A 27,510-nucleotide genomic window follows, 5' to 3' on the forward strand; every position below is an offset into this window, starting at 1 on the left:
TTCACTGAAAGTTGCACAATGTTCATCGTCCGTTGTGAATTTTCAGAAAATTAAGCAAATTTTGTCCATACGCAACAAGATTTGGACTACTGTACATTAGGCTTGGGCTGATAAATGCCAAGTGACATTTGTCTGGCACTTGTGGGGTGCAATGCGCATCTCAATCAAGAGAATAACAGCATCTCCATTTCAGCGTAACCATTGCTGAATCACTCAGTATCCAAATCCTGAGTTAGTTATCATGAACTAACCACATAAATATTATGGCTAAATTAGGAGATTAGAGGCTGGGAAGTTTGCAGCAAGTAACTCTTGTTTTGACTTCTCAAAGTCAAGTACAAGGCACAAGTCCAGTTGCCTAGATGAGTGCAGCTCCAATGATACTCGAGCTTTATACCATCTACAAAGCAACCTACTTGATTGCACACCATTTTCAATGCAGTCGTGTGAAACTATCTTCAAGATGCACTTCAGAGGGCTCCTTCAAAAGTGCCTTCCGACCTGTGACCTCAAAGATCAGAAGGAGTTGCATGAGAACGCCTGTACCTTCAGGTATCTCTCCAAGTCATACACCATACTGCTATTTTTTTCCACAGCTGCTGAGCCAAAGTTCTAGTATTAGAGCACCCTTTCTTCCAACAGCATTGTTGGTGGATCTATACCACATGGACTGCAGCAGTTCAAGAAAGCAGCTCACTGCCATCATCTGCTTGAGGGTGATTAAGAATTAGGGATGGGATATAAATGCTGGATAATATAGTGATACCCATATTCAGCAAAAGAACTGAAAAAAAATCCGTTGCATCACTTTTTCTAATGCCCTCCTAGCTGACCACCTCCTTGTGTTTTTTTATACATTCAAACATATCCGAAGCTTGCAATAAGTCTCACTTACTCCTCTCCTTTTTGGCAACAATTTGATTTTTAAGCTTTTCATCCCTTCATAGCTGAGCACCTCACTGACTCTTAATGTCCTCCAGCACTTGATTTCTGCAATCCAATCTGGCTTCCTGTACGGATTCAATTTTCGTTGTGAAACAATACAGAATTGTATCTTCAGGTGCCTAGGCTTTAAACTCTCGTGTTCTCTGCCCAAAAACCCCTCTGCTTCTACCTCTCCAGGATATGCTTTAAAACTTGACTCTGACCAAGCTTCTAGTTATCTTTTCTTACTATCATTTTATGTGGCGTGGTGTGCACTACTGTATGAAAACATTTCTTTGAAATGTCTTAAGCTTTTAATATAATGCAACTTTTATCACCAGTTATCTCGTTTCTGAAAATAGAAACCGAATAGCTATGGTAAGCAAAGAATTGATCTAATGGCACTAGTATGTTTGGATGAGCATAGTTACCCCAGCAATTTGGACTTATGGCTCTTTGTACATCTTGCTTATAGCACATTCAGTACTTTGGAAAATGACAACATTTAGTTTTTGAGATGGATCACCTTTGCATAACACGAGTGATCACTTGAGTGATGAATTAGGAGCTGGCTGCTACAAGAATATAAGAGCTGCAAGGGCTAATTATAATTATCCTGCCTGTCCTGTGCAACCCCTTCTTCCATTGGCTCATTATACTTTGCAGCAAATGAAGTGTTAACATAGCCTTTGTTAACATAGCTGAGATCAGAAAAAGTTCTGATCTTAAAAATGTTTTTCATAGCTTGTAGCTAATTATTATTCAAAGTTTCAAAACTGACAACCTGATTTGACAAAATGTTAAATTTGTATATTTTCTCTTGCAGATGACTATGGATGAAAAGTATGTAAATAGTATCTGGGATTTACTAAAGAATGCCATCCAAGAGATTCAGCGCAAAAATAATAGTGGGCTCAGCTTTGAGGAACTCTACAGAAATGCATATACAATGGTATTACATAAGCATGGTGAGAAACTATATACTGGACTGAGAGAAGTTGTAACTGAACATCTGATCAATAAGGTATGTGCCCTTGAGAAACAGGGTTTTTTTAAGTATATGTGTGGGATGTTTTAGAAGTGGAATTTAAGTTTGTCATGACTTCATAGTGAATAGATTATGTAAACAAATAAAGATTTGCTTAATCACTGAATAATTCTGTTTGGAGGAATAAGTGTTTACAATCATTTCCCTTTATTGGTAAATACTGGAAGGTAAAAGGAGATTTTTTTTTGGCCCAGTGTCTGTCTGCAGTATTACCGTTGGTTATCAATAGTTTTACTTACGGATGCTCATCAAAACATTACCCATAAAAACTAACTGCATATTTCTTTTTCAGGTACGGGAAGATGTGTTAAACTCTTTAAATAATAACTTTCTACAGACCTTAAATCAAGCATGGAATGACCATCAGACTGCAATGGTGATGATAAGAGACATCCTCATGTATATGGTAGGTAGGCTTGATAAATGTCACTTAAACCAATACTGTTGTACATTCTTCCACTGTATTTAACTCACTTTTTAATGTTGGTAAGGAATGGTGATTTTTGGGAAGCAATCAGCGAATGAAGGATCTAATGGAATTATTTTGACAGTAGAACTCATTTGATAGTTCCTGTTTAAAATTACAACACTTGTTTGATTTAGCCATTTAATTATCCATTTTGATAACCTGTTTATGGTCTATAATATATTTTGTTGAACAGCCTGTGAGGCATTGCTGTCACATTCATGCTACCTCTACAATTTACACATGCACATGACAGTGAGAAGCCGCTCATCTGTTCAAAGACTGTTTCTGTCTCAAGCTTGCTGCTCATAGGTTCATTAGTGAACCTGTCAGCGGGGAATATGGAAATAAAACAACCTGTGATAGGACAGCAACAAGAAGTTTAACAATGTAAGTACTAGCGAGTTTACAGAAGATTTGTAGCTCAGATTGAGGTTCTTGATGTAGGTTTGCTTGCTGAACTGGAAGGTTCATTTTCAGACGTTTCATCACCATAAGAGGTAACATCATCAGTGAGCCTCTGGATGAAGCACTGGTGGTATGGCCTGCTTTCTGTTTGGGTTTGGGTTTCCTTGGGTTGGTGATGTCATTTCCTGTGGTGATATCATTTCTTCTTTTTCTTTTTTTTGGGGGGACGGAGAGAGGTAAATGGGGTTGAAGTCAATGTGTTTGTTGAGCGAGTTCTGGTTGGAATGCCATGCTTCTAGGAACTCTTGTGCGTGCCTCTGTTTGGCTTGTCCTAGGATGCATTTTTTGTCCCAGTTGAAGTGGTGTCATTCCTCATCTGTATGTAAGGATACTAGTGAGAGTGGGTCATGTCTTTTTGTGGCTAGTTGATGTTCATGTATCCTGGTGGTTAGTTTTCTGCCTGTTTGTTCAATGTAGTGTTTGTTACAGTTCTTGTAAGGTATCTTATAAATAACATTAGTTTTGCTTGTTGTCTGTATAGGTCTTTCAAGTTCATTAGCTGCTGTTTTAGTGTGTTGGTGGGTTTGTGGGCTACCATGATGCCAAGGGGTCTGAATAGTCTGGCAGTCAGTTCCGAAATGTCTTTGATGTAAGGGAGAGTGGCTAGGGTTTGTGGACGTGTTTTGTCTGCTTGTTGGAGTTTGTTCCTGAGAAACCAGCAGACTGTGTGTTTTTTGGGTGCCATTCTTTTTGAATATGCTGTACAGGTGCAAAGAACGGATATCCAATAAACACAGTCTGCCGATTTCTGAGCAACAAACCCACACTAGCAGACAAAACACGTCCAGAAACCCTAGCCACTCTCCCCTACATCAAAGACATCTCAGAAATGACTGCCAGACTACTCAGACCTCTTGGCATCATGGTAGCCCACACACCCACCAACACACTAAAACAGCAGCTAATGAACTTGAAAGACCCTGTACAGACAAGCAAACTAATGTCATTTACAAAATTTCTTGCAAGAAATGTGACAGACGGCAAAAAACTAAACACCAGGATACATGAACAGCAACTAGCCACAAAATGAAATAAACTACTCACTAGTATCTTACATACAGCTGAGGAAGGACACCACTTCGACTGGGACAATACATCCATCCCAGGACAAGCCAAACAGAGACATTCATGAGAATTCCTAGAAGCATGGCATTCCAACCGGAAGTGTATCAACAAATACATTGATTTGGATCCCATTTACCACCTCCTGCTAAAAAGAACAGGAAATAGTGTTACCACAGGAAATGACATCACCAACCCAAGGAAACCTAAACACATAAATAGAAAGCGGGCCATGCCACCAGTGCTTCATCATCCAGAGGCTTTCTGATTATGTTACCTAGTGTGGTGCCGAAACATCTGAAAACTAACCTTCCAGCTCAGTGAGCAAATCTACATCCAAAGTAAGTACTTTTTGGTGAGAGGTTTGCCAGGGTTGTTGAGTAGAGGCTGAAGCTGGAGAATGGTGGGAGGTGGTGGAGAGCAAAAGTGGCCACGGATGAGAAGACAAGTGGAATTATCAGTTGACAACCAGGAAGGCATGAAATCACTGAAGTAACAATTCCTCGCACCCAAAAGAGAAAATGCTGGAAAATCTCAACAGGTCAGGCAGCATCTTTAAGGAGAGAAAAGAGCTGACGTTTTGTGTCTAACTGACCCTTTGACAAAGGGTCAGTTAGACTTGACACGTCAGCTCTTTTCTCTCCTTACAGATGCTGCCAGGCCTGCTGAGATTTTCCAGCATTTTCTCTTTTGGTTTCAAATTCCAGCATCCGCAGTAATTTGCGTTTACTAATTCCTCGCAAATAGATGTAGAATCTCTTGTTTGAGGTTGCTTGAGTCCTCTTACCATGTGGTGCAAAAATGTGATGTAGTGTAGTAACTGCCTAGTTAAAATGTTCTAGCCTTGTGCAAATGTGAGGAAATGTGTTAGTTGATTGTAGGTAGATGTGCTCAGAATAATTTGTGTGTATGTGTATATAAAGGTATTAGTTTGAAAGAACTTCTGACAAATGCCTGTTTCCAATTTTAAATACTGTGTTGTCCAAAAAATTAATGTTTTCCATGTTTGTTGATTGGTTTTATGCTTTAAAGAGGTTTGGTATTTATTAATGACGTTGATGAATCTCTTTCTGCTTCTGTGCAAGTTCAAATAGCACACACATCAGTACAAATACAGAAGGTCCTGTTATATCTTGACTGCATCATCTAATAAATTAGTGAGATTGAGAAATGAGCCACTCAATCAGAATGTTTGCTTCCTTAAAGTTAAAAATAACCCTGGAAAAAAATCTCAGAACCTTCCAAAACATAATTGACCCCAGCACAAGATATCATGATTTCATTAGAAAGAAGCATAAATTACGTTGGTCATAATTCATTCTCTCCTTTTTCTTGAGTAAATGAAACAAAGGACCCCACTCATTTTCTGTCTGTTTACGGTGCACTCCTGATGTTGGTTTACAGAGACGACAACTTTCATGGTCATTTCTCATGATCCCTTCAAACTTGAAGGGGTGAACAGATGGGTGGGCCTATTCTTTGAAAATTGAAGGCTTTTATAATTCTAACCCATTTTATGTATGTATTTATTGATATAATCTTTCATGGATTATGTATTTAAGTAAGACCAGATATTTTAACATTTCACGTATGCCAACGTTTTCTCTAAACACACCAATTCTCTTAACTGAACTGCAATTTCCTAACTTAAATCACTTTACTTTTCTGAAAATCAATATTTGATCAACAACTGTGTCCATAACCTCTACAGTTTTTCATTCTCAATGAAAACATCAATACAGTTTCTAGCCATTCCACAATTTTTGCTTGATTTCACTTGGGATGCTGGAAAGTATTCCAGTATATTGTCTCCCTTCAGCTTAATTAAATTATCCTTTGTTGTTTTAGAATATATCTCATTCTTCCATTAATCAATTTCTTCCAAATTTCTCTTTTGCAAGCACTGAACAATGTTTTTGCCAATTTCTTATTACTTTGCAGTAACTTGCTATTCTCTACTCATAGTTTGTTCCTTTTGGGGGTTCTATCTTCCATGTGATGATTTTTTATAGATTGTTTTCAGTAATTGCTGGAAACACTTGCATTGCACAGCATCTGTGGAGAGAGAAAAACAGTTAATACCCTTTCAGGTTGATAATCGTTCATCAGAATTGGATGATATTGCATGGAAGTCTGTAGAATGGATGGTGCTGCATGTTCAACTGGTCAGTGATAATGCATAACCTACTCTAACTGTTTATTTGTCTCTCTTTAAATTGCACAAATGCTATCCACTTCAACTACTATTTTTGGTAGCTTTTTCACTCTAACTACTATCTGGACAAAGAAGCTTGTCCTAGATTCCTCATCCGAATTAGTGACTATCTGAACGATAAGCAGCTATTCAACAAGTAAAGAGCAAGTTAAAAAAGGACATGACCAGACTAAAAGGGAGAGGTCTTGTAATGGGCTAGAGAGCAGAAGATTTTATATGACAAAATCAGTAGTGCCAGTCAAAATGATGTGGTAATCAGAAACATGCAGAAATAAAAGATATACGTGAGGTGTTATCTATGGTTCCAGCAGAGGAATCTGCCATGAGAAGTGTAGCAGAAGAGTAACACATCTCTGATATGAGGGTCACACAGTTGATCATGTGTCCTTCTTATTTGCGTATACTTTGTACAATTCTATTTTTGTCTCAATTGATGTTCTTTGCCTGGTAGAACTTACTCAATATTTCATCTGTTTCTTTCACCAACCAATAAAATTTCTGAGACTCGGCTCTTAAACTATTTTAGTTTGTCCTGTAAAACTATAAGGACTACCCATAGAAACGTACCCAACCAAATTAGTTATTAGCAATTATGTCTGACTCCAACCAGATGACTACCTGGCAGAATGGCATAATTCTGCTCCTATATCATATGGTCATCCAATATATGCCATCTACAAGGTGCACTGCAGCAACTCACTCAAGGCTTATTCAACAGTACTTTCCAAACCTACCACTTTGACCATGTGAAAGGCCAAGGGAGCAGATGCATGAGAACACCACCAGCTGCAAGTTCCTCTCCAAGCATCACAATATTCTGATTTGGAACTAAATTACTGTTACTGGATCAGAGTTCTTTAATTCTCTTCCTGATACTACTGAGTGTAACTTCACCACAAGGACTGCAGTAGTTCAAGATTATAGGTCCTTCTCAAAGGCAATTAATGATGCACAATAAATGCTGTCCTTGTCAAGGACAACACATCCCGTGGAAGAGTACACTTTTAAGAAAATTGAGAACATTTCTAGGCACTCAGTTATGTCATGCTATTAAACAGTAACAGTTTTACCAAAAGAGTAAACTAAAAAAGGATGTCCTTTAAGAGATACCAAAAGATAATGTCCATTGTAAAAATGCTCAGAATTTAATGCCGCTTAGTTTGGCAGAAAATTAGTTTGTGCCTCTAATATTGACCTCCAGTCTCTGCTGCAATGTTCGTACTACTATAGAACCATAATCAGAGGTTGAGGCCCTTTTAAAGGAATACATGTTCCTGAAAGTGATCGCTAATTGGTTGCACTGAAATTTTTTTTCTTTAACTCTATCCTGTACGTTTAAAGTAAATAATTGCCATCAGTGTGGGATATCTTAGTTTTAATATCGCATTTGGTATTATTCATATTAGGAACTAATTAATGAAGCAGTGTAAGTTGCCTTGTATTGGCGCTTTCACCTGTCCTTGTTCAGTGCTCTGAAGTATAGGTTCATCTTTTCTCATGGTACTGAGCAGACCTTTGGTCAAAATTGGGGAGGCAGCATAATTGCCTGAACATGGCACTCTATTTCTAGTGCTTCTCCTCTCCAATTCCTTGACCATTCAATACTTGTCTACCTGTTTTCCAGTGCAGCTCACTTCCATTTAGTTTCACTCTGCAGATTCCTCTTATATATTTGTTCCTCCCATTTGTATTGATAAACACTAATGAGTTTTCCACCTTAGCATCTACTGTTTTTGCTCATTAGTAGTATATAGATTTAAATTGTTGGTTATTGCGTTAGGTTGCTGGAAGAAATCCGGCATGTATCCATTTAGTCTTAGCTGTGGCTAGCCCAAATAGGTATTTAAAAACTCTAAATATTCCACAGATGTTTCAGCACAGATGCCAACCATTTGGCCTAGTTGATTTGTGCTGGAATTTATGCTTCACATGAGTCTGTTCCCAATCTGCAGTTTGTCACCTTTATCAGCATTTTCTTCTATTTCTTTTTCCCTCAAGTGACTGTCTAATTTCCCCTTGTATATAAGTTGGCTGTTTGCCTCAGCCACTCAAAATGATGGCAAGCTCCACATTCTTATATCTGGATGAAAGAAATCTCTCATAAGTTCCATATTGGATTTATTCTTATGCCTTTATTTTTATTTACTCGTTTTGGATTCTCAATCAAATGAAAGCATCTCTCTGCATCTAAGATGATTCACATGTCTAATATTGGCATTTTTGATTAATCGGTGTTGAAAAAAAATTATTAGTTTTTTTTCATTGTTCATATCTCAAATAGCAAGTTTTGAGAAGATTTGTAGATCAGGTTGAGTTTCTGGATGTAGGTTTGCTTGCTCATTTTCAAATGAAAATGCATGTCCACATTAAAATTTAGTTGTGTTTTGGGCTTAAAATATTACCTTTTTTTTGTCTGTCCATCCATGAAGTATCATGACTTGCATAAGAACATGAGTAGACCATTTGGCTTCTTCCAAAATTATATTTAATGACTGGTATTTTAACTCCATTCCCTCCCACACAACCCTTTTCCCCAGCCTCCATCTTTGCTCCATGTCCCCTTGGCACTACTGCTTAACAAACATTTACCATTCTAAAGTTTCAAAATCTGAGTTTGCGTAGGATTCACATAATTTTGGTGGGATTATTCAATATTTAATGTAACCTTAATGTGAAAAACTATGTTCTAATTTGATTCATGCAATGTGGCATTCAACTTTTAAGGCAATACCGCTTTTCTTCTGGGCCCTTGCACCAAAGAAATGTTTTTGTTATCTAATTTTGTCAACTCTTTTATCAAATAGTAATAGTTGTTTTCATTGTTTATACCTCAAATAGCGAGTTTTGAGAAGATTTGTAGCTCAGGTTGAGTTTCTGGATGGAGGTTTGCTTGCTCATTTTCAAATGAAAACTAACCTCCCAGCTCAGCGAGCAAACCTACATCCAATAACTCAAATAGTTAATCTATTCAGTTCTCAGAATTTTAAATACTGGTGATTTGGAACACTTTAATTTAGTTTTTGTTGTATATGTTTTGACTTAATTGCATCTAGATGAATTTAAATATTCGTTGAAGCCATTAAGTCTTGTGTTGAATTTTGTGAATTTTTTTTATGATGTTGATTAAGCATTTGACTCTTTTCAAACTAGCAAGCAGGTTGTAATTTTTAATATGAAATATTATTAACAAGATCCTGGTGCATAATCTCCAACACTTCACTTGTGCTGATGGAAGAATGGCCAAGAAACACCTAAATTAACAGCGTCAAAAAGCTATTATTTTGTCTCTTTTGAAACAGTAGCGAGGGCCAGGGTTGAGATCAGTCGATTTTAAAAATTTGAGCACCTTAGACTCAACAAACGTGGTGATCTATTCTAAATTATAACAATAGAAAATGTCTTTCTCCACAGTTGTATGTGCATTTGTAACTACTCTATCTCTTGCTTCCTATCTTTTTCCCCTTTTTCTTTCTCTCTCTCTTCCCCCTTTGTTTTCGAGCTGAAATACAGTCTTCTAAGATTTCTTTTTGTAACAGAAAAATGGCCCATTTAAGTTTGTAGTAACAGCTTGAAAATGGGCTTCCACCTTGAGAGTGGGAAGAGTTAAATGTTATTTATTTTCCATGTAATAAGAAATTTAAACTGTTGATCTTGCTGTGAAAAAAGATTCTGGTCTTTCATATACTGAGGAATCTCGATTATCCAGACGACACAAGCAGGGAATATTTTGTCGGATAATTGAATGTTCGGATAATCGAATGCTGGCTAACACAGTTTAGCCAAGTATTGGGACCTTGCAATCTTGCCGGATAATCCGAAATTCGGATAACCGAATGCCGGATAATCGAGGTTCCTCTGTGTTTTTATAATTCCAGCTTCTGCTTTGCAGCCATGCCTTATCTTGATGATATGCCTTTCATTTCACATTGGATAAGGATATGTTGAATCTTTAGTATTATAGCACTTAGTACACATTTTTAAGGTTCCACAAATTATGCTGTCGTTTGTTAAAAGCTGAACAGAAGAATTTGCTTGAGGCCTCCATTATATATAAGGAATATAAATTCTGAGGTTTATTTTAAACAGTTGTAAAGATACAGTGTGAAACTTCGACCAAACAACTATCATTTTCATTTTTGTTCTCATTGCAGGATCGCGTGTATGTACAACAGAATAACGTAGAGAATGTTTACAACTTGGGGTTGATCATTTTCAGAGATCAGGTAGTGCGCTATGGTTGCATTCGAGACCACTTACGCCAGACTCTTCTGGATATGATTGCAAGAGAGAGGAAAGGAGAGGTAGTAGACAGGTAAATTGAGTCAGTCACTCATTAGTTGGTTCCAATTCTAAATTGTGTATTATATCACTGTACATATTAATCCATTTCCTTTTGTTTTATGAAGTTTATTAAACTGGCTAAACTTATTAAACTAAAATGTTTTTTACATGTTTGTGAATTTGTATTGTACTTTTGAGGTATATGGTCAAATTAATTTGTTAATTACAGAGCTGTGCTGAACTGTCATGAGCCTCATAGACATTGATGCCTTTAAACTCCAGGGTATTTAGGGATGGACAATAAATGTTGGCATAATCAGTAGTGCCCACATCCCCAGAATGAATTATTTTAAAAACTAAATTCCTACCATCGATTTAAAGAAGTTGCACACCAAGAAATCAAGTTTTAAAACTTACTTTTAATTTACTAACTATGTGCAAAATTAACAAATAATTCCTAGCATGCAATGAATGCTGTAAATAACAGAAATGTTAGTCTTACTAGTTCCTTAACAGTTCTGATACATCCATGCCACTTTCATACAGTCTTTCAAGGAAACTGACCACAGCCTCTGCAAGTTTACAATGAATTGTCATCACCCTGTGTCAGTGAGTTGTAATGCTGAGTGACCTATAAAAAGGGATGTCCCTCAGCTTTTGGGGAATTTCTAATGCTGCTGTCAGGTGTAAGATCCACATAGGTGACTTTTCCTCCCTCCTTTGCAAGGGAAATCTTTCCAATCTTTATAGTGTCTCTTTGACAAAAGTCTTTTCTAAGAGCATCCAAAGAATTTGTAGCCACCTTTTGTCAGTACTGTAACCTTTTATCTCTCTCTCTCTCTCAACCTGTCATTCTGTTGCAAAAACGTGAGGACTGACAGGCTAATTGCAGACAGACAAACTGCTCTTGCCTTTTTCTTCCATTGTGAACATTTTATACCTTTCTCCCAGTAAGTTTCCAAATGGGCCCCAGATTCCATAATAACCAAACCACAGACTTGTTGTCAAGTGGAACATAATAGACATGTGACTCTCTTCATTGGTCCATTTTGTCTTAACTTGAGGAGGTTTATAACACTGCAAAAACTTTAAGTAACGTTTCAAAATTAAATTAGAATGGAATGATTTTTGAAATGTTGACATTTTTGTAGACATAATCTTGACAGCTCCATTTCTTGACAGTTATGCTAATTATTAATTTGGTTAGGTCCAAGAAGGCGACTCCTATGGAGTTTAGGAAAATCTGTCAAGTAACAGTTCACTGACAAATGAATACCACATGAGAAAAAAATCATTATCCCAGATTTATCTTTTGCTTCAAAAGAGAATATCAGAATTACTTTTGTAACCCATTTCAACTTATGAAAAGCCTGGGCAGTTTTGTATCTTAGTAAGTGTTTTTTGCTATAAGCAGCACCGTAATTGCTGTGTTCTATTTTAAGTTTATGGATAAAAGAATAGGGAATACAAGAGAAACATTTTTTCAAATGAATTTTAAATGTATATGAAAGACATTGCTAGCAAGAGTGCTAGATCAAAAGGTCATTATGGTCTTCAAGAAGGAAATATTCAGATATTTGTTGACTGTTAGGGCTTTAGAGGTATTAGAAATGCAGCAAGGGAATACAGTACCATTGTAGTAGACGATTTGGGCTACACACTGTGTACACTCACCTGAAACTTTTTGTGGGTTGTTCATATGTTTGGAATTGAACAATAATGTAACAATATACAATTTACTTGTATGGTACATGTTTTATAATTAACAATGGCCTAGTATCAACACTTAAATCTTTTTGTTGTGTAGCGCCACTATAGATATATGAATCTGCACAATCCCTTAAACTGTCTGTCCCTCTGACTGAGGACTTGCATGTTTTTCCCTTTTCTTGCTCCAGTTGGCAACTGTTCTTTCAGGTGCTCAGGCATTGCATTGTATAAATCACAATCCTTGAAGCCTATTACCTCAACACGTGGTTTGCCATTCAAATCTGCATTCTTCTGGATGTCTAAATTTTCTGCACAACCTCCAGAAAAAAAATAATAAAGTGGAACAGAGCCATAAATATCTTCATATGAGTTTCAGCTAGGTGTTTTCATGTGTTCATTAGTTAAACTGGAGCTATTGAAATTTATTAGCACGTTTTACAGTTTTTGAGTATTTCAGACATCGGTTTTGCGAATCTACTGCCAACATATTTGTTGACAAAAGCTACATATATTAATGACAGCTAAAATTTTGTTTTAAACAAATTCTGCATTGCTTAGATTTTGCAATGCATATTTAATAACGAAGCTTTGAATGTTTATGCATCTTTTTATTTGCTGGGATGTAGATTTTATTGGTTAGGCAGCATTTATTGCCGATCTCTGATTGTCCTGGACGATGTGATGATGAACTGTTGCCTTGAACTGCTGTGGAGGAGTTAAGAGGAGGCCAGCTTAAGTTTTGTTAAAATGCTAGAATTCTGACACTTTCAAACAATACTTCCAATCAAATTCAGTTTGATAGTTCCTTTGCCAATGGTGATAAACTCTTGCAGTCCTAATGAAAACTAATCAGTAGGCTAACTGTTGAGCACAAAGCTGTGCAGTTGTACAAATGTTTTTCAGTTGTGATCCTTAAATTGATAGCTTCATAAAGTATATTCATTATAAATTGTTAATTTGTAAATACCTAGTGGCATGGTATTATTTGTGTGATTATTGCTCCACTTGGTGCAATCTGGCTTTTTAGAAAAGAAGTAATACAAATCCAGAAATTGGTGTGGTTATCTTAGAAAAGAATCTCTACAGTGTGAAAGTATATTTGTCTTGTGTTTGTTTCATCATTGCACAATGTTTTCAGTGTTTAGTCTTCAAAGAGTTTCCTAATGTGATGCAAATACTTTAGCAGCCATTAATGGTAGAGATTTACTTATACAATATTAATTTTGAGTATAACAGTACTATTTTTGCTAGCTTGTGGAGCAGAAGGCTGTTTGAAGAACCAGATATTTTACTGTCGATCAGATTGAATTTTCCACTTAAAAGATTGTAGATTACATTATACCTAGGGAGCCTTGACAAATTCAAGCTTGCTCTGAGAATGTGCTTTTTAAACGTAATATTCTGCCACAGTTTTAAATTTTAATACTGTTATGTTGTATGTTCTGATCTGCTCAGTATTGGCCTTTTTTTTTCTGATACATTCCAAAACAATCTTCGTAAGTAACCTGTTCTTATATTTTCTTTGTTTGACTAGAGGTGCAATTCGGAATGCCTGTCAGATGCTAATGATTCTCGGCTTAGAAGGTCGATCAGTGTATGAGGAAGATTTTGAGGCTCCGTTTTTAGAAATGTCTGCTGAATTTTTCCAGGTATCTTTAATTTTGTAGTTTATTTCAAGGTTAATTGTTTTTAATTGTGATTTACTTTCAATAGTTATTAGTAAATTTAAAGTGTTAAGAACATTTATGTAATGCAAATCTATTTCTGACTTTAAAATGGTCAAATATTTCTCTTTACGTAGATGGAAAGTCAGAAGTTCTTAGCAGAGAATAGTGCATCTGTATACATTAAGAAAGTGGAAGCACGGATTAATGAAGAAATTGAACGAGTCATGCACTGTCTTGATAAATCCACAGAAGAACCAATTGTGAAGGTGGTGGAAAGGGAACTAATTTCTAAACACATGAAGACTATTGTAGAAATGGAAAACTCTGGCCTAGTCCATATGTTAAAAAATGGAAAAACAGAAGGTGAATTCAAAAGGGCATTTTTTTTCTCAAGTGACTTCTACTGCTCAGTTTGTACATTTCATTTTTGGGGATATATATTGTCAGAGTTCAAATTTATATATGTTTAAATTAATTTGTGCTGAGTTTATAATTGCTATTATTTGAAGCATTTATTAAGGTATAGTGAACATCTTTAAAGTTATTCCAGTTCAGGGATAATTCATTTTATGTTTTGTTTTGGCTTTAATGTGAATTCGGGTGCTATGTTTTATTAACCTTTTGAGTGAAATGACATACCATTTTCTATTTGAGGGTGCAAGTGAAAATTTGTCTGTTAAGTAAAATTGTATATCTGTGAACACTTCCTTGGAGAAAGTACAGCAAAGTTTTTATTAGGTTTTTTTTTTAAAAGTTAGCTGTGTGTTGTAAAGTATCCCAATACTTTGCAAATGTTGTGAAGATGCATCAAAACAACCTGTGTCTTTTGATATTGGAAAATGTAATCTCCAAACAGTAAGCGTCCAGAAAAATGTGAATGTTACTGAACGTCCTGTAAACCTTTCAAATATTAGCAGCTCCAGGAAATTCAGTGCTCCCAGGATGGATTAAGTTTCTTTAAGTTCAGCTGCTTTTCTAAGGCCATTTCCATATTTTCATTTCCTCAATCTTTCTATTTCCACCATTTCTATTTCTTGTGTTTTAGTTTTATCTTTCTGGTATATATCTAAACTGAGACACATGATTTATGTTTAACATGCACAGACACTATATTCTTGATCCTTTTGCTGTGCTTTCTCTGTTTTCCCTTTTTGGACTTAGCCAGAGACTAATAACTTGAAATCACTTAACAATTTTGCTTAAAATTGATACATTGGTGGGATTTCTTTTCAAGAATGGAAGACTAAGGTTTATAGTTTGCCCTGGCCTTTCCTAGCTAGTTGAAGTTTGGAACATTTGAGTGATTTAACAGCTTGAGATAACCCAAGTATCTGACAAACTCATTGTGCAGTGAACTGGAAATTGCTGATCTGATCGGCACTTCTTGAAGTTACAAAATAGCTATTTTGGAATGTGTTCAATGCTTATAACAGACTCTTTGGATTTAGATGATTATATATAATTTTCTATTAAATGCATGGTCTCATGTCTTTTAAACTTTCAGGTGTTACTATCTTTCAGTCACCATTTATTTTGTCGTACATTAGAATTTTCCTTTACAAATATCAAGTAAATTGCTATCATGCTCCAGTACAGTAGTCCGAACCATTTTCAGTAATGTGGCCTAATTAGTATTTTACAAATCGCTTTAGTTAGGGCAATAAGGTAAGGTACCTTTTAAAGGATGTGGCAAAATTGCTCCAGGTGCTAATTATTGTGCTGAATATGGTATATTTTGAGTACCCAATTATTGTTTGTTCCCATGATCTCAAATATTCTTTTCAATTTAACATACGTCTTAATATAAGCCATGATTTTACCCAAAACTTCAAACACCAGTTTTTTTTAAACTTAAATTATACAAATGATCTGAGTAATTGAAAGGGCATTAAAATCTATAGGTATGAAAAATAAAGTACAGCTTTGTTTATAACATACATTATTGGCCTCCTTTGTGTAGAAACCACAAAATATCCTTTTGTCACAGTACGGAGACACTGGAACAATCCCAAGAATAGTAAGAAACAGAAGTTATTTTTAATTTTTAATGTAGATTATTAGAGAGTGAGTTAAAGGCTGTAATTATCTTACTGCCAGTGACTTTTTGAAGTTTTATGTATCATTTAAATAAATTACATTGAATGTAATGGAGGCTTGGCACTGACGCAAGATTGTAACACGTGAATTTGCCCTGTGCAGTGAGGGTATGATGGAAGTTGATATGGTAAAAGCTATTTACAAATATTATCCAAGCGCTTTGGCAGCCTTGAACACACTCCAACACATCAATTTAATGTATACAAACTTCTCATTTTCAATTGTAATGTCTCCATTAACATTTTTGTAATGTGTGTGCCTCCTATGTCTTGCAATAAACTGGGTACAGTTTGTTTTGTGTTGATCAGGTTGATATTTTGAGCACTGAGTACCAACAATGACCACTCATAGCTCAGAGCAACAGAACCGGCTCTAAACTGTCCTGTCAATGTTTCTTTTACCTCAGTTTTTTGGATGTCCCACCTGCATTATTGTGATATTCTTCTATCTTTGTAACAGTTATTTTCTGACTTTGAGTCTGATCTACAATTAATGCCCATTTAGAACTAGGTTGAAAGAAATCTACTTGGAATCTTCATGGCCATTATACCCTGTTTGTCCCATTATTAAGCTGGATTTAAACCAAGGGTGAAGGCTAGTGGAAATCTACTGCACGACCAACCTCTAGGCAGGGATTTCAACTAACATGATTCGACAGGATCTTTAGATTAGTTATAGGGGTTTAAGGATTTTTCTCTTCCATTTTTTTCCATTGTTGTTCACAATTTATTTCATAATAGGTAGACACATTTTGTTGTTTTGGGAAGTTCAGGACTTTATAAGAGGCATCCATTGCCTGAATGCTTTTCTAATCTTAGTACAAAAGTCCATCAATCATATTTTGCATGCAGACTCTGTTCTATTTTTGTGTTGCAAAATAGTCATGAATGAAAATCATCATCCATTTCGTAAGCTTCAGAAAATTTATCTGGAGAAACAAAAAGCTTAAAAGTTTATTCTTAAACTCCTAATACTAATTCCAACTTCTGTCTTTATGGATTGAATGTCTCTCTCATTGATGAACATGGTGCTTTGGTATAATCTGACAAACACTGCAGTGTTTGAATCTGACTTGTGCTCTCTGGCTTAATTGTAGTATTAAATATTCTGCTGGCTTTATTGTTAATATGCTGTATTGATTGGATGTGTTATGCCTTTTAATCTAGCAGGTGGGACTAGATTGGGTTGGGATATCTGGTCGGCATGGACGGTTGGACCGAAGTGTCTGTTTCCATGCTGCACATCTCTATGATTCTATGACTTTAATTGGCTTTGTCCATATTTTTGGCCAGTTTCTATATGTTTCTGAATGCAAGCCATTGAGAATTGTAAGGGTGTGGTCCCAAGCAATGATTGCTGGCACCTCCCGGGTTAATAAAGTCATTGATTTCTTGGAAATTGTTACAGTTCCAATGTTAGTCAGACATTCGGTCTTAATCCGGCTTGGGTATGACAAAATCATAATAAGTTAGCCTGCAAGTACACACAGCAATTAGGAAAATGGCGTGCATTGTAGAGGAATTGAAGTTCAAAATGAAGGAAGTCTTACTATAGTCGTGCAGAGCTTTGAGACTGCTCTTGCACACAGCAATTTTCTTTGTTCCCATACTTAAAAAATGGATATACTTACTTTGGAGGCAGTACCGCAAAAGTTGACTGGATTGAGAGGGTCATTCTGTGATGAAAAGTGTAGTAACTTGAACCTGTGCTCTCTGGAGTTTAGAAGATAAAACATGATCTCATTCAAGGATGCAAGACTGTGAAGGGCTGTGAAAGGATTGCTTCCCCTCACAGGTTGTGGTCTAAGAATAAGGGATCAGTCACATAGGACTGAGTGGAAACAAGGTGGTCAACTTTTGGATATTTCTATTCTTGGGGCCTGTGGGTGCTGCTTCATTTTTAAGCTTTCAGGGATTGGAGGAATATGGAGAACAAATGGGAACATGGTTGTCAGGCCAATGATCAGCTTTGATTCTATTAAATGGTAAAGCAAGCTCGAGAGACTGGTGTTCCTGTGAATTTAAAAACAGCACTGATCAACTCTGCCAATTTTGCAGGGATGGCAAAGGACTAAATGTGGCGGAATATGTCTTGTGTGCTGTTCAGAAACAGCGTTTGGTTTATTTTACTAGCACAAGCGCTGCAGTGTGTTGAGCAGAATGAGTAAAGACAGAAATTCACAGTAGCTCCTTGAGCTAGGATGGACCAAGTTTTACGTACTATTTGAATGGAAGCCACGTTTTCTATGCTTAACAGATGGTTATCTGAAAATCTTGTATTTATATTCAGCAGAACTACTTGGAAGACCTGCAAGATGACAGGCAGTTTGCTGTGGGATTTCATCTAATGTTGTAAATGGAGATGTTTCACTACACAGTTCCAGTTACCACTTATATCTGGAATCATCCATGAATCAGAATAGAATTGGCTATACTTGTTAAGAGAGCAACTTAGTTCTCAAATCTATTGTAAATTCTTATCAATATGCTCCTTTAAATTTTTGCCAAGCCAACCTGTTTTGAGTAAATGGTAAGATGTGTCAGTGCATTTCTTGTTAAGATAAGGCAGTCTCCGCACGGTTATTTCAGTCATAGATGTTTTGTTAGTCTTCTGAAAAGCTGCTGTGCGCAGACATTTATTCTTATTAGAATCCATTAATAGGGTAAGAATCAAGCCCTGGCGGACTTATTTGTATTTAAATAAAGTATTTGCCCATTATTTAGTATGTTGAGTTTCTCCTTGATTATTGAAACAAATAATTGCTTGATGAATCTACTTATATATCGAGTAGTGATCAAATTCTTGAGAGCCATCTGGAAATATTGAATGGAAAATTAAACAAAGTTAACATCTGAATCTCTTTGATTTTTTTTAAAGCTGCGGTGTTCTTTTCTATAAGATTGATCGTGCTGCAAGGGTAAAACATGCTCTTGAGAGATATTTAGCATTGTTAACTTTTAATGTTTCTACATATTTTGAAAATTTAACACTGTAGAGCCATTTTGTAGTGCACAATCAAGCTAGTACAAAAATTTCCTTCATATCCTATTTCAGACTTAGCATGCATGTACAAGCTCTTCAGTCGTGTGCCAAATGGCCTGAAAACCATGTGCGAATGTATGAGTTCCTACCTGAGAGAACAGGGCAAGGCACTAGTTTCTGAGGAAGGCGAAGGCAAGAATCCAGTGGACTACATTCAGGTCAGCATAGAATAATTCTGTTCTTTTATTCCATTTGTTTTAACTAGAAACAAACTTGTAACTGGAATCAAAATTTGCAAGTGAATTGGATTGCAGTGTGTTTTTTAAAACTTGCACTTACTAGTTCATCAATCTGTACTGTTAACAAATCTACTTTCGTATTACTGAAAAAAGATTCTTATTGAAGCTTTTCATCTTGCACTCCTCAAAATAATTTGCAAAAAATATCAAGTCCACTTGTCACCAGTTAGCACTCTCCTTTCATGCAGTATAAATTTTCCTTTCCCTTTTAGTGTTTCCTGCAAATTGTGTCTATGAATGCATGACAAAATGTGTCTTATCTTTAGTGCTCAAATTCTATACTACCAAGCGACTATTAGTTTTTTTTTGTACTTGTGGGTGGGATGTTGGACATGCTTTCATTTTGCACTGACCTCATATACAACTTTGCAGGTTAGATTGAATTAAATGTCTTAAAATATATCTGATCAGAATAATTGATACATTTGAATAAGATGACAAATGTATTGAGTATAAATTTAGATTTGTGTGGTTGAAAGAGATTTTATGACTGGTCTCTGTAAATTTACATGTGTATTAATGTGTGTTGATAGTTAATGCAAAGGAAAAGTTGCAAAATTCAAGATGATAAATATCAATTCTCCAAATTTGTTACTAAGTGTTAGATTTCAAACATAGATGTGAAGCCATGCATTTTGGTGGGAGAAAGAAGCAGCCCAATTATTTCTTCTAAAACACATCTACATGGAACAGAGTGTTGGGTGTGTGCACGTTCACAAATTAATAAAAATAATAATGCAGCATTCTTGGCTTGTGTACACCACCTCATCTCCCTCATTTGGAACGAGGAGAGCATATCTGCAGATTTGCAAGACTGTAATTGTGGCCAGCTTCAGAAAAGGAGAAGTCTGTAACTACGGAGGGTTATTTTGCTGTTTGTTGTAGGGAGGCTCTTTCAAAAATTCTTCATAGTCTCCTTCTAGTGGTTGATGTGTTCCTACCAGAGTCTCACTGAAGATTTTATCTGTCAATATGATAGAGTAAGAAAAACCTCTCCACGTTGCTTTTTTGACTACTCAGAAGCCTTGATCCTGTAAGCTGGCAATAACTATAGAATGTTTTCCTCAAATTTGGTTGCCTGCAGAAATTTGGCATCATCCTTTGCATGTTGCACAATGGCATACAAGCAGTGATCCCCAGCAAAGGATGCACCAGAAACCGAATGTATATGCAAACTGGGGTCAAATGAGACTCTCTGGACCAATACTCAACTCCATCTTCCTTATTATGACTGTCCACTCCATATGTTTGAAACTTCCCATTGTATGGAGTTAACCTACAGGAAGGGCAGGAAACTTGATCTGTGTTGCAAACTATCTTGATGTATTCACAGAGACACATGAAAGAACAGGCCTTAGACCAAACATCTGGAAAACAAAGGACTCTACCACCTTCTCCTGCCATGCAGCACTGCCTCTGATTGTCCTATGTTTCCTGACAATGTGAATCATTTGCCATACCTTTGAAACTGTAATTCAGCACTGCCTTTAGCATGCCAGTGCAGCTTTTGGCTATCTGAGGAACAGAGTGATAACAAAGACATCAAGCCTGATATTAAGCTTATGGCCTATAAGGCAGCTGTATTAACAATTCACCTGTATGCTTCAGACACTTAGACAATGTATAGCAAGCACCTTTACATCCCTTGAGTAATAACATCAGTGATGCTTCTGCAAAATCCTGCAAGTCCACTGGCAGGAAAAGCACGCTAGTATTCTTGTCCTATTTCAGGTCAACATTCCTAAGTTTACTAATGATTTGTCATACAGAATCGCATGAGGCCACATGAGCTGCACATCTAACACAATTTTAAATTAAGCTTTCTACTTTGAACTTTAAGTAGTTGCCAGGAGGTTAAGAAAAAACTTCCAAGAATATCCTTAAAGTTTCTCTGAAATATTTCTCCCCTCCTCCAGTTCTTGGGCATCATTAACTCAGGACCATGAAACCCTGGGGCGAGTTCCTCAGAGGCAAGCTGAGGGAGCCACCAGCATTCCGGTAAAATAGGTGGGATACGTGGAAGAATAATATAGGAATGATAAAGAGTACAGAAGTGAACAACAGCATGGGGATTATTACAGAGTTAGGGTGAACCAGATAGAAGAAGGGATTTGAAAGCAAAAGATTTTTTTTAAGTTACAGAAAGAGCATCTGTGAAGACACAGACCATGCTGAGCATCTCCAAAGACCCAGATGGAGGTCAGATGCAAACAGTGGAAGGACTATACAAAAGCCCAGTTGTCTCTTTAATTCGTACTTACCCCTAACTGTGGCAGTGTATGCAGTTCCAACATTGAAGTATTTAGTCACTGTTGTTGAGTGGAAGAAAGTCATTTTCAATCCTGAGAGACTGCTTAAGAATGATGTTTGTAATTGGTGGTTGCTGGCTCCATTACCACAACAGTATGATTGCTGATCCATTCAGTATTGGATGTGATTTTACTATGGAGATAAGTGACCCAGCTTTGAATGACTAAACTATCAGAAAAAGAAAATATTCTAACAATTGTTTAAATTATTCTAAAATACATGTAATTTGGAAATAATTAGTTCAAGTGTAATATGAGGATTTATCACAGGTTTTTAAAACCAGAATCCACTGCAATGAATGGGATTGGAGACTAAACATGCATGTTTTTCTTCAAACAGGGTCTCCTTGATCTGAAAGGCAGATTTGATCGTTTCCTTCAGGATTCATTCAATAATGATCGTCTTTTTAAACAGACCATAGCTGGTGACTTTGAATACTTTCTTAACCTCAACTCAAGATCCCCAGAGTATTTGTCATTATTTATTGATGACAAACTTAAAAAAGGAGTAAAAGGCGTAAGTATTTCTTGCAATTTTTCAGCTTTAGTTCCTTTTTTGAAATACAGTAATAAAGTACTGTGGAATTTAAGATCTTTCTGAATTCTCCCTCAGTATTTTTAATGTTTAACCCTCATTCAGAGGCTATGTTGATATGTTCTAATCAGAGATGTTATTGCACACCTCGGAGCATGTGCAACTTGAACCAGGGCCTCCTGGAACAGAGGAAGGGATACCACGACTGCACCTCGAGTCCAAGTGCCTCAAGAATGTTCAAATGCTATTTGAATAATAACTGTTTACTGTTTCCACCTGCTGACCTTTAGAAGTATAACATAGCAGTCAATAACTCTGATTTCATTATAGACCCGTTGTAGCATAGAAAGAATTGATTGGCCCATTATTGATGGGCAGCACGGTGGCACAGTGGTTAGCACTGCTGTCTCACAGCGCCAGAGACCCGGGTTCAATTCCCGCCTCAGGCGACTAACTGTGTGGAGTTTGCACGTTCTCCCCGTGTCTGTGTGGGTTTCCTCCGGGTGCTCCGGTTTCCTCCCACAGTCCAAAGATGTGCCGGTCAGGTGAATTGGCCATGCTAAATTGCCCATAGTGTTAGGTAAGTAAGGGGTAAATGTAGAGGTATGGGTGGGTTGCACTTCGGCGGGTCGGTGTGGACTTGTTGGGCCGAAGGGCCTGTTTCCACACTGTAATGTAATCTAATGTAATCTAATCTAATTATTGTAAAAGTGCAGCAATGACCGGACCGTCACTTGCCCCTTAGAGTAGAAATGCTGATGGAATTAATAGCGTGGTCACAGTAGTTTGCATGTTCCATGCACTTTATCATATTTCCCAGTTTCCTATTGCTGTATATTATAATCAGTAAAGGTTTCTGAAGAAGGGTCACTGGATCCAAAGCATGTGGTTTGTCTCCATAGATGCTGCCAGATCTGCTGAGTTTTTGTAGCAATTTCTGCTTTTGTCACACATTTACAAAAATGAGATCTGAATTGTGCTACATAAAAGGGTGATGGAAGCTAGTTTAATAATCCCTTTCGAAAAAAGATTGAATAAATATTTGAAGGGGGAAATTTGCAAGGCAGTGGGAAAAGAGTACAGGAGTGGAACTAGCTCTGTCAGAATGCTGATCCAGACACACAACAGACAAATTTCCTAATTCTCATTCTACCCTTTTAGGAAGAGGATTGGAATGTTAAGGCAATAGGAAAAGATGTTTAAATGACTTGATGAAAACATCAGTGCCAGGCTGTTAAAGAAACTGAGCTATCTGGGGTGGATTCCTCAGAGGCAAGCTGAGGCAGCCACCAGCATTCGGGTTAAATAGGTGGGATACATGGAAGACTAATATAGGAATAGTAAAGGGTACAGAAGTGAAAAATAGTGTGGGGATTATTTAAGAGTTAGGGTGAACCAGACAGAAAAAGTAATTTGCAAGCAAAAGGTTTTTCATTAAGTTTGATGCAGTGAGAACATGGAATAGGTTTGTAAATGATATAAACTGTGCAGGTAGGGAAATAAGGTGCTGCAGGTAAGTTTTAGTAACCAAAGGAATTGGGAGATTCGGGATTTGCTTCACTAACTCAACATCAACCAGGGAAAGAACCTTGGATACTATGGAGGTTTGTTTAAGTGTTGTACACAGTTTCTGTTTTTTTGGAGTGACCTCTAAATTGCAGACTTTGTGAACATGGTAGTTCATACTAGATTTTTAACTTGCTCATGTCACTTGAAGGTGAGGAATATTTGAGCAATGCACATTTTTGTACATTGTTAAATGAGATAATTTCAAATATTTTGATACATTAACCAAAAGTAATTGCTCTTTGATCTCTTAAACTTCACAACACATTACTGTATGAACCCCAGTAAAGCATCTGCAGTTTACATGGATGGATGAATGTCTTGTTTTGTATTTTTAAATACTGGCTTTTTATGTAACATTTTACTAAGTAGAGTACTTCAAAATTGGCACCTTTATATCTGAGCCCTTGCCTGAAATTGGATGTTTCTGGAGTTGAAGTTGAACAGATTGGACTATGGGTATTCAGGCCATGCCAGGTTGGCTGGGGTCAATGGGTCATTTAGAGCATGAGAAAGAGTGGCACTCAAAACAGAAAGGTTGATAACTTGTTGAGAGCCACACTATCAATGTAGCACCTAACTGAATTGTTCAAATAGGGTTTTTTTTTTTGTTTAATTTAACTCATATTGATGACTAGAAGATTAGAATAGAAAAATGCCTGATTCAGGAAACTATTGATTTTCAGATTGTGGGATTTGAGTTACTCAGCCTGAATCTTAGATGTAAACCACAGAAAACTTTGAATTCTCAAACGTCAAGCTGATGCTTTGCTCCAACTTTCAGTCCAAAATCTTAACTTTTGTTAAGATAGATTCAGGATCAGTTCCTGCGGATTGGAGGGTGGCTAATGTACCACTTTTTAAGAAAGGTGGGAGAGAGAAAGCAGGAAATTATAGACCTCAGTGGTGGGAAAGATACTGGAGTCAATTATAAAGGATGAAATTACGACACATCTGGATAGCAGTAACAGGATAGTCAGAGTCAGCATGGATTTATGAAGGGGAAATCATGCTTGACTAATCTTCTGGAATATTTTGAGGATGTAACTCTGAAGATTGACGAGGGAGAGCCAGTGGATGTAGCGTACCTGGACTTTCAGAGAGCTTTTGATAAAATCCCACATAGGAGGTTAGTGAGCAAAATTAGGGCGCATGGTATTGGTGGCAAAGTACTAACTTGGATTGAAAGTTGGTTGGCTGACAGGAAACAAAGAGTGGTGATAAACGGCTCCATTTCAGAATGGCAGGCAGTGACTAGTGGGGTACCGCGGGGACCGCAGCTTTTTACAATATATATTAATGATATAGAAGATGGTATTAGTAATAATATTAGCAAATTTGCTGATGATACTAAGCTGGGTGGCAGGGTGAAATGTGAGGAGGATGTTAGGAGATTACAGGGTGACCTGAACAAGTTAGGTGAGTGGTCAGATGCATGGCAGATGCAGTTTAATGTGGATAAATGTATGGTTATCCACTTTGGTGGCAAGAACAGGAAGGCAGATTACTACCTAAATGGAATCAAGTTAGGTAAAGGGGCAGTACAGAGAGATCTGGGTGTTCTTCTACACCAGTCAATGAAGGTAAGCATGCAGGTACAGCAGGTAATGAAGAAGGCTAATGGCATGCTGGCCTTCATAACAAGAGGGATTGAGTATAGAAGCAAAGAGGTTCTTCTGCAGCTGTATAGGGCCCTGGTGAGACCGCACCTGGAGTATTGTGTGCAGTTCTGTTCACCAAATTTGAGGAAAGACATTCTGGCTATTGACAGAGTGCAGCGTAGGTTCACGAGGTCAATTCTTGGAATGGCGGGACTACCTTACGCTGAAAGACTGGAGTGACTGGGCTTGTATGCCATTGAGTTTAGAAGACTGAGAGGGCATCTGATTGAGACAAATAAGATTATTAAAGGATTGGACACTCTGGAGGCAGGAAACATGTTTCCGCTGATGGGTGAGTGCCGAAACAGAGGACACAGGTTAAAAATACGGAGTAGACCATTTAGGACAGAGATGAGGAGAAACTTCTTCACCCAGAGAGTGGTGGCTGTGTGGAATGCTCTTCCCCAGAGGGCAGTGGAGGCCCAGTCTCTGGATTCATTTAAGAAAGAGTTGGATAGAGCTCTCAAGGATAGTGGAATCAAGGGTTATGGAGATAAGGCAGGAACAGGATACTGATTAAGGATGATCAGCCATGATCATATTGAATGGTGGTGCAGGCTCGAAGGGCAGAATGGCCTACTCCTGCACCTATTGTCTAGTGTACCTGGACTTTAAGAAAGCCTTGATAAAGTCCCACATAGGAGGTTAATGAGCAAAATTCGGGCTCATGGTATTGGGGGCAAAGTACTGACTTGGATTGAAAATTGGTTGGCTGACAGGAAGCAAAGAGTAGTGATAAGCAGCTCCCTTTCGGAATGGCTGGCGGTAACCAGTGGGGTACCGCAGGGATCAGTGCTGGGACCGCAGCTTTTTACAATATATATTAATGATATAGAAGATGGTATTAATAGTAACATTAGCAAATTTGCTGATGATACAAAGCTGGGTGGCAGGGTGAAATGTGAGGAGGATGTTAGGAGATTACAGGGTGACCTGGACAAGTTAGGTGAGTGGTCAGATGCATGGCAGATGCAGTTTAATGTGGATAAATGTATGGTTATCCACTTTGGTGGCAAGAACAGGAAGGCAGATTACTACCTAAATGGAGTCAAGTTAGGTAAAGGGGCAGTACAGAGAGATCTGGGTGTTCTTGTACACCAGTCAATGAAGGCAAGCATGCAGGTACAGCAGGTAGTGAAGAAGGCTAATAGCATGCTGGCCTTCATAACAAGAGGGATTGAGTATAGAAGCAAAGAGGTTCTTCTGCAGCTGTATAGGGCCCTGGTGAGACCACACCTGGAATATTGTGTGCAGTTCTGGTCTCCAAATTTGAGGAAAAGACATTCTGGCTATTGAGGGAGTACAGTGTAGGTTCACAAGGTCAATTCCTGGAATGGCGGGACTATCTTATGTTGAAAGATTGGAGCGACTGGGCTTGTATACCCTTGAGGTTAGAAGACTGAGAGGGGATCTGATTGAGACATATAAGGTTATTAAAGGATTGGACACTCTGGAGGCAGGAAACATGTTTCCGCTGATGGGTGAGTGTCGAACCAGAGGACACAGCTTAAAAATAAGTGGTAGGCCATTTAGGACAGAGATGAGGAGAAACTTCTTCGCCCAGAGAGTGGTGGCTGTGTGGAATGCTCTTCCCCAGAAGGCAGTGAAGGCCCAGTCTCTGGATTCATTTAAGAAAGAGTTGGATAGAGCTCTCAAGGATAGTGGAATCAAGGGTTATGGAGATAAGGCAGGAACAGGATACTGACTGAGGATGATCAGCCATGATCATAATGAATGGTGCAGGCTTGAAGGGCAGAATGGCCTACTCCTGCACCTATTGTTTATTGTTTCATTTTGTGTTAGAAACGAAAATCGCTTCTCAATAATCGCTCTAGACAAATTCAGGAAAACAAAGTTTTATTAACAAGTCAAGTCTGCAGAGTCGGGCACCCTTAAAGAAAAGGCGCGCTGAGGCTTACAAAGTCTCCCATTATATACAGCACAAGTCCCTCCTCTCCTTGGCTCCAACAAGCCATGAGGTTCACATTCTTAAAAACATCATTATTTTTATCACAAAGTCTGCAACAAATGTCTTCAGAGTCTCTAAAGTTGTTGTTTTTCTCACCCTGTAGTCTTATCAGTCAAAGACTTATTCTTCTCTGTCTGTGCTGGCAGTCTTATCAGTCAAGGACTCATCCTTCCCTGCTGTGTTAATGGCTTCATCAATCAAGAGCCTGCTTGTTTTTACTATCGCTCACAAATTGTCAGCATTCTGCACAA

The 27,510-nt window shown here is 37.5% G+C and overlaps 1 protein-coding gene across 1 annotated transcript in view; it reads left to right on the plus strand.

Annotated features, from left to right (window-relative positions):
* cul3b (cullin 3b) overlaps window positions 1-27,510 on the plus strand; it is a 62,456-nt gene that overhangs the window by 20,514 nt on the left and 14,432 nt on the right. The window contains exons 2-8 of the mRNA XM_087993676.1: window positions 1,751-1,948; window positions 2,265-2,378; window positions 10,335-10,495; window positions 13,709-13,823; window positions 13,976-14,204; window positions 18,993-19,138; window positions 21,869-22,045. Of these exons, the coding sequence (XP_087849802.1) occupies window positions 1,751-1,948; window positions 2,265-2,378; window positions 10,335-10,495; window positions 13,709-13,823; window positions 13,976-14,204; window positions 18,993-19,138; window positions 21,869-22,045 (1,140 nt within the window). The remainder of the gene's footprint in view (window positions 1-1,750; window positions 1,949-2,264; window positions 2,379-10,334; window positions 10,496-13,708; window positions 13,824-13,975; window positions 14,205-18,992; window positions 19,139-21,868; window positions 22,046-27,510) is intronic.

This window comes from Chiloscyllium plagiosum, unplaced genomic scaffold, assembly GCF_037043375.1.
Source record: "Chiloscyllium plagiosum isolate Xiang-an unplaced genomic scaffold, Cpla_swu_hap1 HiC_scaffold_13, whole genome shotgun sequence".
In the NCBI taxonomy this organism is placed as follows: domain Eukaryota; kingdom Metazoa; phylum Chordata; class Chondrichthyes; order Orectolobiformes; family Hemiscylliidae; genus Chiloscyllium; species Chiloscyllium plagiosum.